The 13,338-nt window shown below is 46.0% G+C and overlaps 2 protein-coding genes across 3 annotated transcripts in view; one reads left to right on the top strand and one right to left on the bottom strand.

Annotated features, from left to right (window-relative positions):
• The window catches only part of HOMER1 (homer scaffold protein 1), a 131,234-nt gene extending 126,390 nt beyond the window's left edge, over positions 1–4,844 (bottom strand). Inside the window, exon 1 of the mRNA XM_025998256.2 lies at positions 4,024–4,844. Coding sequence (XP_025854041.1) covers positions 4,024–4,028 — 5 coding nt within the window. The 5' untranslated portion in view covers positions 4,029–4,844. The remainder of the gene's footprint in view (positions 1–4,023) is intronic.
• An 899-nt stretch (positions 4,845–5,743) lies between these two features.
• The window catches only part of TENT2 (terminal nucleotidyltransferase 2), a 133,254-nt gene continuing 125,659 nt past the window's right edge, over positions 5,744–13,338 (top strand). For both annotated transcript variants that reach the window (XM_072736925.1, XM_072736924.1), the window contains exon 1: positions 5,744–5,900. The gene's annotated coding sequence lies outside the window, so the exon portion shown is untranslated. The remainder of the gene's footprint in view (positions 5,901–13,338) is intronic.

Raw genomic sequence — 13,338 nt, 5'->3', positions numbered from 1 at the left:
CCAAGTTTGTCAAGCCCAACTTTTTGGAAGTACCTTCTCTCGGTGCTGTAAATCACACTGCTCCCTCTGCCCTGAATGCCCTCTCATTTGTGCACCAGGCCCACCTGTTCTCATCTTTCATTATTTAATACCTATTACCTCTTCCACAGGAGCTTTTCTATCCTTCCCTCAGCAGCTACGGCTACACACACTTTGTATTTCTCTGATGCCCTGTACCATGGCCCCCCAGATATTTCAGCATACTTTCTAATTTCAGGCCTGTCTTCCTAACTTCTGAACTATAAACTCTCTGAAGGAAAGAGCACACTTACGAGTCTATCAGTAGCACTGAGCTGCTGAACAAGCCACAGAAAAGGAGTTCAACATTAGTCAAATGAACAAATAAGGACTTGGATCTAAATACTCTGAGATCAGAAATGACTGAGTGACTGCCTTTTCAACAAAGCCCATTCAGATGCCAGTGCTGGATCAGGAGTTCCACATTTGCGCCTCAGCACAGGGAAGCCTGAGGCAGAAAAGAGGTGTCAGCTTCCTCTCTCTGCAAAGAAAGGACCCAGGTCAGGTTGCAATGCCGCAGCACCCATGTCCACGCTTCAGGAAGTTCTCTGGGGAAAGGCAGAGAAGGGGGTTTCTAAGAGGTTCCCACAGGCAGGGGAGATAAATCAGAACAGCAGTATTAGATCTTATTAGCACGGAGAATCACATTCTACAAATAACTTTCAAGGAGGCAGCCAGAGGAGGGAGGAAGGTTCTCCATTCCCCAGGGAGGGCACGAAGCTGTCAATAGGGGCTCAGCAGAACGGAAAGCAGCAGGAAGTCCCTGCAGGAGTTCCCTGACTTCCGCTGCCTACTCCAAGGCTCTGAAGCAGCAGGCGGCTCCTGCTCTCCTGGAGACCCCGCTGGCAGGCGGCGGACTGGGGGTCGCACCCAACAGGCCCTCCTCGCCGGGGCTGCGCAGCCTCTTGCACACCTTATGGCACCTACACGAATGCCCTCGTTCTTAGGGGTCGGATTCACCTATTTCCCGCGCCGACCCTTCAACTGCCTTTCCTGTCACTAAGAACAGGGCTGCAGCACCCAAGACAGCCTGACAGACTCTGCCAACTGTCCGTTTCAGCTGTTCTTTTCCATTTCCACGATGGTTCATAAACTATTATTGGAGCCAGGTTGGTTTCCTGCCTAGACTCATCACCAGTTTTCTTTAAAAATGAAAATAATACCCAGGGGCGCCTGGGTGGCTCAGCTGGTTCGGCGCCCAAGCCCTGACTTCGGCTCAGTTCATGACCTCAGGGTCCCGGGATCCAACACTGGATCAAGCTCCCCGCTCAGCAGGGGTCTACCTGAGACTCTTTCCCGCTCCCCCAGCCTCTGGCCCTCCCTCACTCAAGCTTGCCCGTGAAAAGAATTCCTTTTGCTTAAACTTTGCCCCTAGATCTGCAATTATATCCACTGTTAAGATAAATTCTTATTATAACCTAACAGTCAAAAATGTATTTCATAAAATGTGAAAACTCTTCACCCACGATATTAAATTTTATATACCTGTCAAAGTAGGGTAATTTAGGATTGCTGGGTAAAACTTCAAAGGCAATTTAAAACACTCTTTCCTTTTGGGGCACCTGGGTAGCTCAGTTGGGTAGGCATCTGCCTTGGGCTCAGGTCATGATCTTGGAGTCCTGGGTTCGAGCCCCACATCCGGCTCCCTGCTCCTCCCTTTCCTTCTGCCCCTCCCCTACTGGCACACAGGCTGGCATGTGTGTGCGCTCCCTCAAATAAATAAAATCTTTAAGAAAGATTTCCTTTATGTTCACACCATTTCCTTTTGGTTCAAATAGGTACAGGAGGCTACGCTTACTCCGCAAACACTTATCAGGCTCCGCAAACACTTATCAGGTATAAACACCACCAAGTGTGCAAACTTCCACAAATGCCTTCTCTGTGCTCTTCTACTTTCTCCCATTCAGCCTCTCTTGATAACTCAGGTGAAACAAGTCACTATCAGTGAGCAAGAATCATAGCCATAAACACACACTTTTGGAAAACTAATGCCAGAAACTCCTCTTCCCCTCCAGTCTACCCCTGAAACTTTATTGGGAAGAGGACAAATAAATCAGTTTATCTATAGATTTAATTACGCTCAAGAACCAAAAATGTTTGCGATGTGTGGGGGCTTATTTTCATATTTTAACTACCAGCCCCCTTTGTAGCAAGTATACCCCAGACCTCCTTTGGTAAAATAGTGAGCATTCATGCAGCTTAAAGATTGTGGAAAACCGATTTTCTTTCCTGATGCTACCAATCTACAGTCTGGAGAGAACGCAGCCTTCAACATGAAAAACTGCCACTTGTGGGTTTTTTTTTTTTTCCCTCTCTGACATTTTTAAACAGAAGAGCTGCAGATTCTCAAGGGAAGCCATATTTCAAAGGTTTTAAATAGCAGTACTTTTCAGTATTTTCGCTTATTAAAATTGGTGCAATTCATCCAAAACATTTTTAAATGCCATTACTTTCCAGCTGATGTGTTAAAAAAAAACTGCTTAGAGAAAACAATCTCTCCATCTGAAAAATCTACTTTAAGAAAACCAACTAGTAATCATTAAAACAGGAGAAAAAAAATAATTCAATTTTACAGGTTGGAAAAAACTTAAAACTTATCATTTGATTCCTTCATTTTACAGAGAATAGAGTCCAGAGAGGTTAAATAATTTGCCTCAGATCACCAGGCTATGAATAGCAGCACTAAAATAGAATAAAGTATTTTAATTGCTTAGGCAGTCCCCAAATCATGCAAGTTATATACATTCTCATCACTTGTCATTTAAGTTTTAAAAGCAATGATCAGTTTCTCAATCATTCCTGATGAAGACCTCCTACAACATATGCTCTACATTTTCAACCTCAAATTCTAACTCCAACAAAAAAAAGGTATAGTACTATCCAAGAACTTTCCTCTGAAAGTTTCAAAGAAGAAAGCTGAGGTCGGCATACCCCTAAACTGTCACGATAAGCTTTAATCTATCCTTTCAATCCTGTCCATTAATTACACTTTAGGTCTGTTTGTTCAACCAGAAAGAGAAAGAGAGAGAGAGAGAGAGAGAAAATTCTCGAAGTTCCCCTTCAACAAAAAACATGGGTAATCTGTCAATGAGATGACTACCTCATTGCTCCATTAATACATTAGGGGTTTCTGGCTTACATTACAGAGGGTCACTAGCATTTTCCCAAGTCACGGTGTGAAGAATTAATGAAAGGTTGGAAGACACTCTTGGGTTGACTCTGGTACTGTTAACGGTTTAGGTCCGACATTAACTAAGAACCCGAAGACCTGACCTTAAGAGCAGATATACAGAGAAAGTGCAAGTTCCTTCAACAAAGAAAAAGCTTCTTCCTAATTCAAGCTCTGATCCACCAAGTGCACCAGCACCGTGGAGACGACATGAGTAGGAATTTCAGACCAAGGTTTTGGTGCCCCCAATAAATCAATCCTGCACGTTAGCTTTGGATATTCAAGGGCAAAACAGAGGGCACATGGGAGGCAACAATTTACACTGGATCATTTTCAAGGGCTGAAGTCCAACCCCTCGTTACTTTACAATCGTTCCTTTGTGTGACTGATTCTTCCCCAAGTACTGAGGGAACGCAGTACTCCTCTCCCAAAGACCCCGGCAACACCACCTAAGACACAGGAGGATTTTTAACGACAAACTGATTGCAGCAGGCTCAGCGGAGAAGTGCAGGACGCACTGTCTTCGCAAATATTAGCAACAAACCTACATCCTGGTTACAAATTGTGTTTCTAATAATGTTCCCTCATCGTGACCCCTGGTGTCAACCTACAAAAAGAACTCGTTTAAAAGGACACACCTACACTTCTGACCCAGGACCAGTGTAGCCAAGTGGCCCATCCACACCATCACCGCCACGGCTCAGCGCGCGCACACGCACACGCGCGCTCGCACACTCACACTCACTCACACTCCCCCCGACAGCCTCAAAGGTGTGTTAGGCACTAAAAATCCTTACCCCATTTTGCCCAGTGAAAACTCGCTCTGAAGTTTCTGCTGTGCTGCTACAGAATAACTTCCAAAGGAATGTCTCCGTCCTGCTATTTCGCAGTTGCTTTTCCACCCCCCGAGATCCTTTTTTCTGGAGGTATTTCAGTGGTGCTGATAACTCGATTAGATCCCTTGGGTGAAACGATCTCTCTCGTAAACACCGGAACGTTCAAACAGAGGCGGCATCTGCTTATTAGAGCTAAAATGCTGCGCGGAGGAGACGGCGGTCAACTCTATTCCACAAAAATGAGTCTAACGTGTGTCTGTCGGAAAACGCAGAATCCGGCTTCACCGAGTCCTATAAAAGATGAGTTCGGTGGTCATTCCGCTCTCGTCCTCCCCGACACTCCGGGAACGCCAGGCAGCTCGGCCTCTCAGCGCGACTAAGGCTGCGGGTTCGAATTCCTCCACCACACCGGCTCCCCTGGGGGGTGGAGCGTGTAACCCGATGCGACGTGCGTGCACTTTGTACAGAGATCCCTACGAGAAAATAAAAATCCTAAAAGCAGCAATGCCACTGCTTCCCTGCGCTCACGTTAGAAAAAAGGCTATGTAGAAAAACCTCCTCGACGTGCAAGCCCGGAGCTCGCGCCGTGCACGGCGCTCCACATCGGCGCCGGTCTCCCCGCGTCTCCCCCTCCTAAGGCTCGGAGCGGAGAGGAGGGGGGGAGGAGGGCGAGGCGGCTGGGCAGGGTCGACTCACTGTCCCCAGGAGAACCCGCGGAGCCATCTCCAGGCCGGCAGCAGGCTGGGGCCGGCGGCCCGATCCCCCCCCGTCAGCCCCTGCCCGCCCCGCGCCGCCCAGCACAATGGAGCCCGGCGCGCGCCCGGCCCTTCATCCGCCGCTGCCGGCGTCCCTCGGCTCCTCGGGGCTCCGCGGCTCGGAGGCTGCCGGCGGCGGAGAGGGAGCGCGCCGGAGAGCCGAGCCCGCGCCGAGCCCGCGCCGAGCCCACGCCGCCCCCGGCGCCCGCTCCCGGCGCCAGGGCGGGCCGAGCTGCAGGGCCCCGAGCGTCGGGGCAGCGGAGCGGGGCTCGCGGCCGGGGAGAGCCGCTGCTCCAGCGCCGCCGCCGCGCTGCTCGCCCCGCGCGCCCCCGCCGCCGCCGCCGCCGCCGCCGCACGCGCCGCCTCCTCACACTCCCATCACCGCCCGCCGCCGCCGGCCTCCAGCGCCCGCCCGGCAGAGCTGCCCGCCGCCGCCTCCTCCGGCAGCTCGCGGGGCGGAGGGCGCCGCTTCCCGGGTCAGCGCCGCCCGCTACAGCCGAGCGCGGCGGCCAGGCGGGCTGCGGAGGGCGGCGGAGGGGGCGGAGGGGGCGGGGAGAACCGGGGGGCGCGAGCGGTCCCTCCCCCCGCCGGCGGGGGGCGGCAGGCGAGGAAGCCGCGGCCGCGCGGGGCCGTCAGCCCGGCCTGCCTTCCTGCCTTCCTGCCTTCCGGCCTTCCCGCCTCCCCTAGTGGCCGGCGGCGGACGGCCCGTGCGCTCGGCTCCTCCGCGCTCTCCCGGCCCCGCTCCCGGCCGCCGCAGCCTCCTCCGCGCCCCACGCCAGGTGCTCGCGCTCTGTCTCCATCCTCCCCGCAGGAGGACCTTTAAATAGCCACGTCAGCGCGCTCCTCTCCGCACGCACGTCACCCGCCGCTCTCGTCACCCGGTGCGGGGGATGATGTCACGCGGCCGGAAGTACTGCTAAATTAGGGAAGCCGCGGGGGGGGGCGGGGGGAGGACGCGGCGAGCGCCTGTGTGCCCACCTGCTCCCCGCTCCTGGAAGGCCGGAGCGCCGGGACCGCCCGAGAGCAGCCCCGGGAAGGAAGCGGCGGGCGGGGAGCGCCTGGCAGCGACTGTGCGGAGCGCCAGTGAGTCATCCGTGGCAACCGCGCCGAGCGCCGGCGGCCGCCCCGCGTCCCTCGTCCCCGCCCCCGCCCCCGCCCCCGCAGCGGCGCGCGTCCCGGGCTTCCCGAGCCGCAGGGGCGCGGAGATGCGGGACGGGAGCGCGACCGCCGCTGCGGGTCGTGTGTCCCACCAGGTTCTTCTCGGGAAGAGCCACCTTAATTTTCGGAAGGGTTGTTAGGTGCCGTTCTGCACACAGCGGACCGGAAAACTTTTCTCTCCCCTCTTAGTGTGTCCCCAGATCGCGAGGGAGCAGCGGGCAGAGCTCCGGGCGAGGGGTGCGGGGGCACCGGTTGGAGGGAGAAGGCCGGCAAGTGCTCTGAATGGTCCCATTTGCGTAATAGCGACATTTTGGCGTGAACGACGGCGAGACCGTCTCCGCTTTAAAAGTTCACTCTTAATTACTGTCCTATTTATAGCAAAAGCCGGTATGCCCTGGCAGTTCCAGCTTATCAGGAGTATGAGGTCCAGTCTGTGAAAATCAGAAACGAGGAAGACCACCGGAATTTTTTAGATTATCGACGCAAGTTCATTTAGATTATTTTTGTATTTTTTTAGTTCTCCCTGAGCACCGTACATATGAGCATTTATTTACAGTATGTAACACGAAATTATAAATACGGCTTGTTTTTCATTTCCTATAGGACAAGAGTGAGTAGTCCTCTATAGGCCTACTAGTTAGGTGTGCTTGTGCCTATAATAAAGCGTATTATGAACGCTTTTCAAACTGTAATTACTACAAAGTTTTCAAATGCCCTGTTTTGATAGCTTATTATTGGGTAGTCTCAAATAATGAACTTTGGTTTGGTAATTTGATGATCATGACCCAGAAATGGGATTACTACAGAATGCTAAAGGCCCTTGCTATTTCAGGGTTGGTCTTGGAATTCATTGACCACATTTTCCAAACTAAAATCTGTACAAGCTTTTAACAACAGGCAAAATATTGGAAATCTGAAGTGACCTGGAAAATCCAGGACATAAGATTACCAGCCTATTAAGTGATTATGAAGAGAGCTATAAATGGATATCCGTGCATTCGTTTAAATATAAAAAGCCAAAAGTCTATATAACCTATATCATGTATTTCTTTATTATTATTATTTTTTTAATGTTAAACTACTCACATGATTCCTAATTAAGGAGATTGGTTTGCCAGGGTTTTGCCCAGTTTTAAAGGACACCAGCCAAAAAAGTTAGGGCTGATTTGCAACCAAGTCTGACTTTCAGCTATCTTCACATTATAAAATCATGATCTTGCTTATAATTTGAAATATTGAGAATAGTTTTTTTAAGGTTATAACAAGGTTAATAAAAGCAAACCCCTGCTTGCCAGTTTGCCGGATAACCTATCATCACATTAATAGAAGGGGTACTAACTTATATTTCAGATAAATGGGAGCTTCTTAGGTATAAAATATTAAAACAATAAAACTGTCATTCTTCAAATAATGTCGTCCCGTGGCTCTTGCAAATTAAAATACAAATTAAGTTATTACTCTATAAAATTTCTCCACAAACTACTTACTGTCTGAACTAAATCACTCTTCCCTTTCCTGCTCTTTCTATTAGTCCATGTTAATTAAGCTCTCACTTTACTATTTTCAAACACTTCATTCTATCCTTTTATCAGAACTTCCTCTGGTTTACAGTCCTATCGCCCCCACATCTTTACCCAACTGTCAAAACAGCACGTCAGCTCCCTCCTTGCTTTTATAATGCTGACCCTTCATTAGAGATTCTACTTTTCAAAGCTACAGGGTCTCTTCTTTTGTCGCCTTGAAATTGAGGGCAACATTTTTCCAATGTGAGTCGAATCGTGTATTATGATATAATTACCCAAAGTTTTTGTGGTTATTTAACGTCAGCCTCTGCTCTCAACCTAGAAAAGTCTACCAATAGTTGGTCAGTTTTTCTTTCTAGCTGGAATGGGATTAGTGTAACAGAACATATACGTCTGTGTACCCAAGGGAAGAAGTAAAACATGTTAGGTATCATAGAATATCTGCTCAGAAAATAATAATAATAAAGTAAGTGTTTTTTCTGCTCTCTTGAAACAATTCCAACACAATTTTGAGAGGAGTCAGAAAATCATTCTATGGCTTTCCATCTAAAAGTAAATATCACCTTAAACTGAGCGGAGATAACCCAAATGCTAACCATGAATTTCCAACCCTGATTGCTTTGTATGTTTTTTAAAGTAGTGAGCTTCCTAGAAAGTAATATATTTTCTTTTCCCGGAAGAGGTAGAAAGTACTTTAGTAGAGTTTCAAATTTTTAACAGTTCCTGTTTCCTACTACACTCTGAAAATTTGTGGAGAGGTTTATGAATACCCTCTGATTTTAGAACCTGTGGGCGAAGGCATCTGTTTTAGTTACAGAGTTTACTTCCATGCCCTTAATAGGAGATGGCAATATTCAATGGGATGTTCATAGATTGGTCATGAGATCTGTCTTTTTCAATGAAAAGACATCGAGAAGATTGAAAGACTTTGCAAGAAAGAGGCTTAAAGTCAGATTTTATTTTTAATTGCTTAACATCAGGTAATAGCAACTCCCTTTCAAGTTGCCTCTTTTTCATTACCAAAATACCACTGTTGCTTCAAATAAAATCGTAGGTAGAAATAATATATTAAAAGATATCTCAGCATACAATAGAAATCTCAAGATTCCTAGTTTATGCCACGTACTTATAAAGAGTAAATAACCAGCAACGACTAGAAGTAATAATACCAAAAAGAAGGAAAGAGTTGTAGGGAAACAATTTATCTAGTTGATTCTCCAATGTCATCCCACCTCCCCCACAATATAACAGATATTAGGTGGCAGTAAAATGTGTTTGGCCTGTTAAAACCATATTTTATTATTTTTAATAATGTTCTGAACAAAAATAGAGTAGTTAGGGATCCCTGGGTGGCCCAGCGGTTTAGCGCCACCTTTCAGCCCAGGGTGTGATCCTGGAGACCCAGGATCGAATCCCACTTCAGGCTCCATCTGCCTGTGTCTCTGCCTCTCTCTGTCTCTCATAAATGAATAAATAAATAAAATCTTTAAAAAAAATAGAGTAGTTAATGATCTCAGGGATATAAATGTATAAGTGTTTGGCATCTCCAAGGTGATGGATGGAGGACAATTTTTACTCTTCTGAGTTTGTGCACTATTTTATTAGAGGGCTTGGGAGTGGTAGAGGGAGACAAATGAGGGAATTATCCTCAGGAATGATATGATATAGAACATAAGAGAGATAATCTTATAAAATTATTTTTGCCCTGATTTTCACTGTAAATTCATTATTTGTTTTCTAAATATGGGAGAAGAGATGCAAATATAACCCCAGACTTATTCAAGAACGCACCAGAAAGTTTGGGTTGGTGCTGTGAGAAAATCACTGTACAACTGTAGATGTGAATTTCTAAAATATTTAGAATAGATAGGGATATGGTGCCTTTGAAAAAATTACCTGGCTTAAATTCAGGTTGATTGTTCAAAGCAGCAATTACAGAGAATAGGCTGGAAAAATATGCAGATCTGCAGAGAGCAACAGTAAAGAACGTTGAGTAAAAGCTTGTGCTATACCTGTGTGGTTACTTAGAATGGAATGCTGTGGAAGCTGATTGCCATGGTAACCAATAATCTTTTTCCTGAATGGGAGAACAGGACAACCATGGGGAAAATGTTTTAAATGAGCTACCTTATTCTGTGATTCTTCTGGTGCTAGCTAGGAGAAAAACAACACCCAAGGTATTTAGGCTAGCCATGCTTAAAAAAAGGAAGTTGCATTCTTCACAAATAGACAAGGCTGAAGCAGAAATTGGGGGCTATTTCAAAGGGAGATAAGGGCTTCAGATGGCAATTGGAAAGCCTCTGAAGCAGAACATAATTGGTAAAGACTCTGACATGACTAAAGAGGGCAGAAGCAATACCTAGAAACTGTTCTAAGGTTCTCCCAAGCATAAGAGGTCAGACATAGGGACACCTGGATGGCCCAGCCGTTAAGCATCTGCCTTAGGCTCAGGGCATGATCCTAGAGTCCCAAGATCAAGTCCCACATCGGGCTCCCTGCATGGAGCCCGCTTCTCCCTCTGCCTGTGTCTCTGCCTCTCTATGTCTCTCATGAATAAATAAATAAAATCCTTAAAAAAAAAAAAGAGGTCAGACATAAAGATTCTTAACATTCAGGATTTTCAGTCATGAGTTATTTGTAAGACCTTTTATTTCTTTTAACCTGGCTTTAAATAGTAATTTCTCTAAAAATCAGAAGAGAAATGGTAAATATATTTATAGGCATATTATTTTTGTAACAAATTATCTTTCATCTGTACATGATAAGTATATACATACACATAGAGGTATAAATGTAGATAGATCTGTATCATATGCCTGCATTGAATTGGTTATCTGCTAAAATGTTTTATCCTTCAAGTAAAATCCAGACTCCACACCTTGACCTAAGAGACACTGCACAATGGGCCCCTGCCCATCTTTCTTGCTTTGGTGTCCTTACCTCCCCATGCTCCTATCATATGTGTATGTGTTAGTATACTAACTGCAAAGAACAAAAGCCCCACCTAATGGTGACCTAAGCTACAAAAAAAAATTTTTTTAAGATTTTATTTATTTATTCATGAGATACACAGAGATAAAGAGAGAGGGGCAGAGACACAGGCAGAGGGAGAAGCAGGCTCCATGCAGGGAGCCCGAAGTGGGACTAGATCTGGGGTCTCCAGGGTCACGCCCTGGACTGAAGGCGGCGCTAAACCGCTGAGCCACCCGGCTGCCCTAAAGTTGTTTTTATTACTTAAGTCTGAAGGTAGGAGGTCCTACAATTGGCTTAGAGAGTTCAAAGTATCATTAGGGTCCAGGTTCTTTCCAGCCTTTCATGTTGCCATCTTAATCTGTTGTTTCTTAAAGCTGGTTTGTTTTCTCATTTTTGTTTGATTGTTGCATTTCTAGGTATCAGATTCTCATAAAGAGCCTTTCAAAGCAAAAAGAGAAGGAAAAAGTAAAAGACTGAGCAATTTTCTCCTTTAAGTCTGTATCTTACCAGGGAGAAAAACTCTCAAGAGGCCCCCAGAAAATTCCCTCTTGTGTCTTGATGGCCAGAACTGAGTTATATGTCTATGTCTAAATCAATGACTGACAGTTTGGAACAGGATTTTCATGATTCACTTAGACAAGTGGTGGTTCATACCCTGAGTCTGCATATTGTGTCTGAACCAAATCAGAGCTCTCCCAGCAAGGAAGCATGGCTATTAGGCAAACAGACCACACATATTTGCCACACATCCTAAAGCCACTCTGGTGTTCCTGCTGCTCTTCAAATATGGCAAGACTGTTTCAAATACAAAGCCTTTGCCACCTAGAAGACCTATGTCCAAGATCTCCACACTCCTCCTTGTCCTTCCGTTCTAAGCTCAAATTGCATCTCTTGAGATACATACACCTCCAGACATTCATTATAAAATATCAGAATATGGGGATGCCCAAGTGACTCAGTGATTGAGTGTTTACCTCCACTCAGGGTGTGATCCCGGGGTCCCAGGATCCAGTCCGACATCAGGCTCTCCGCAGGGAGCCTGCTTCTCCCTCTGCCTATGTCCCTGCATCTCTCTCTGTGTCTGTCATGAATGAATAAATAAAATTTTTAAAAAAATATATCAGAATGTGTATAGCCACTTACCCTCCACTTGATTTACTTTATTTTCTTCACAGTATATTCAACACTGTCTAAAATAATATTACATATTTATTAATTTTCTTACAGACTCTAATTTTTACTTATTTATGATAGTCACAGAGAAATAGAGAGAGAGGCAGAGACACAGGCAGAGGGAGAAGCAGGCTCCATGCACCGGGAGCCCGACGTGGAATTCGATCCTGGGTCTCCAGGATCGTGCCCTGGGCCAAAGGCAGGCGCCAAACCACTGCGCCACCCAGGGATCCCTTTCTTACAGACTCTAAGAGGAGAAGTTCCCATGAAGAGGAACTTTGTCTATACAAAGTTCTGTCTACTTTTACATCTACAATAGCAGGACAATGTCTAGCACAAACTAGGAACTCAGTAAGTATTCATTGAATGAATGAATTGCTGGACTTTCAGTTACCCTTATGTAGAAATTACGTAATTAGCGTTCTTAACCAGTTAGCTGGGGTGAACCACACAACCTCCTCTCACTAGAACAAAGAAATTGACCAGAGTGGTGCATGTAACTCACAGAATCTCTTTAGGCTGAGCTCCCAAGAGCAAGAACTGGCAGGAAACAACATTCAAATTAGGTACTTTGAGGAATGCTTAATAATGATACTACTCTTTACAAAGGTGAGGCAAAGTATAGGAAAACCGTAAGACAGAGGGCAATATCTGGCTTAGCAGAACAGATGACCCTTCCATGCTTGAAAGGGCAAGAGGAGTGGGCAAAGGCTTGAACTTGAAGGCAGAGAAGATTGTGGGGAGAGTCACAGCTTCTCTCCCCAAGGATCACAGCTAGCCCACAGAGACTCCACAAGACGGGAACCCACATAAATAAATAAATACCTTAACTGCACTCTCCTCCCCACCCAAGCCCCTATCTCCTGCTGGTGCTCTTCCTATTCTTGACATATAGGAAGCTGGAAGAGGGCACAGGAGCCAGTGATGTAGTCCATACAGATTGTCTTCCTGAGACAAAAGCAGAGAAAAGAAGGGTACAGGGTGGATATGATGGAGCAAACGGAAATATCCAGCACAAATCGTATTTCACTTATCAGCTATTATTTTAAATCAGCAATTATTTTAAAGTTCAGCATATGGAAAAGCAAACACTACCACATACTGTTAGTAGGCATGTAAATTGGTGTACCCTTGAAGACATACACAGATTTTGACACAGAGGTTCTATTATAAGGAATTTATTCTGCAAATAGGCTTTCTCGAGTATTCAAAGATGCACAAAGTTTTGGGTTGTTGTTTGTTTTTGTTTGTATTGGTATGAAATTTTTTTTAAAAAGTGAAAGAACCGGGATCCCTGGGTGGTGCAGCGGTTTGGCGCCTGCCTTTGGCCCAGGGCGCGATCCTGGAGACCCGGGATCGAATCCCACATCGGGCTCCTGGTGCATGGAGCCTGCTTCTCCCTCTGCCTGTGTCTCTGCCTCTCTCTCTCTCTCTCTCTCTCTCTGTGTGTGACTATCATAAAAAAAAAAAAAAAAAGTGAAAGAACCTCTATGCCCATCAATAGGGGACTGGTAAATAACTGACCACAGTATTATATGGTATGGCCATGTAATAAAATATTAGGCAATCATTACAAAGAATGAGGTAGATCCATGGTGCTGATTTGGAAAGATGCCTAATATAGAAAAAGAATTCTGGATGAACATAGTAGATTAAATTGTGGTTACCTTTAAAGAATGGGATTGTAAACATGA

Source organism: Vulpes vulpes, chromosome 14 (genome assembly GCF_048418805.1).
Source record: "Vulpes vulpes isolate BD-2025 chromosome 14, VulVul3, whole genome shotgun sequence".
In the NCBI taxonomy this organism is placed as follows: domain Eukaryota; kingdom Metazoa; phylum Chordata; class Mammalia; order Carnivora; family Canidae; genus Vulpes; species Vulpes vulpes.
This window is presented reverse-complemented; position numbering and strand designations above follow the sequence as displayed.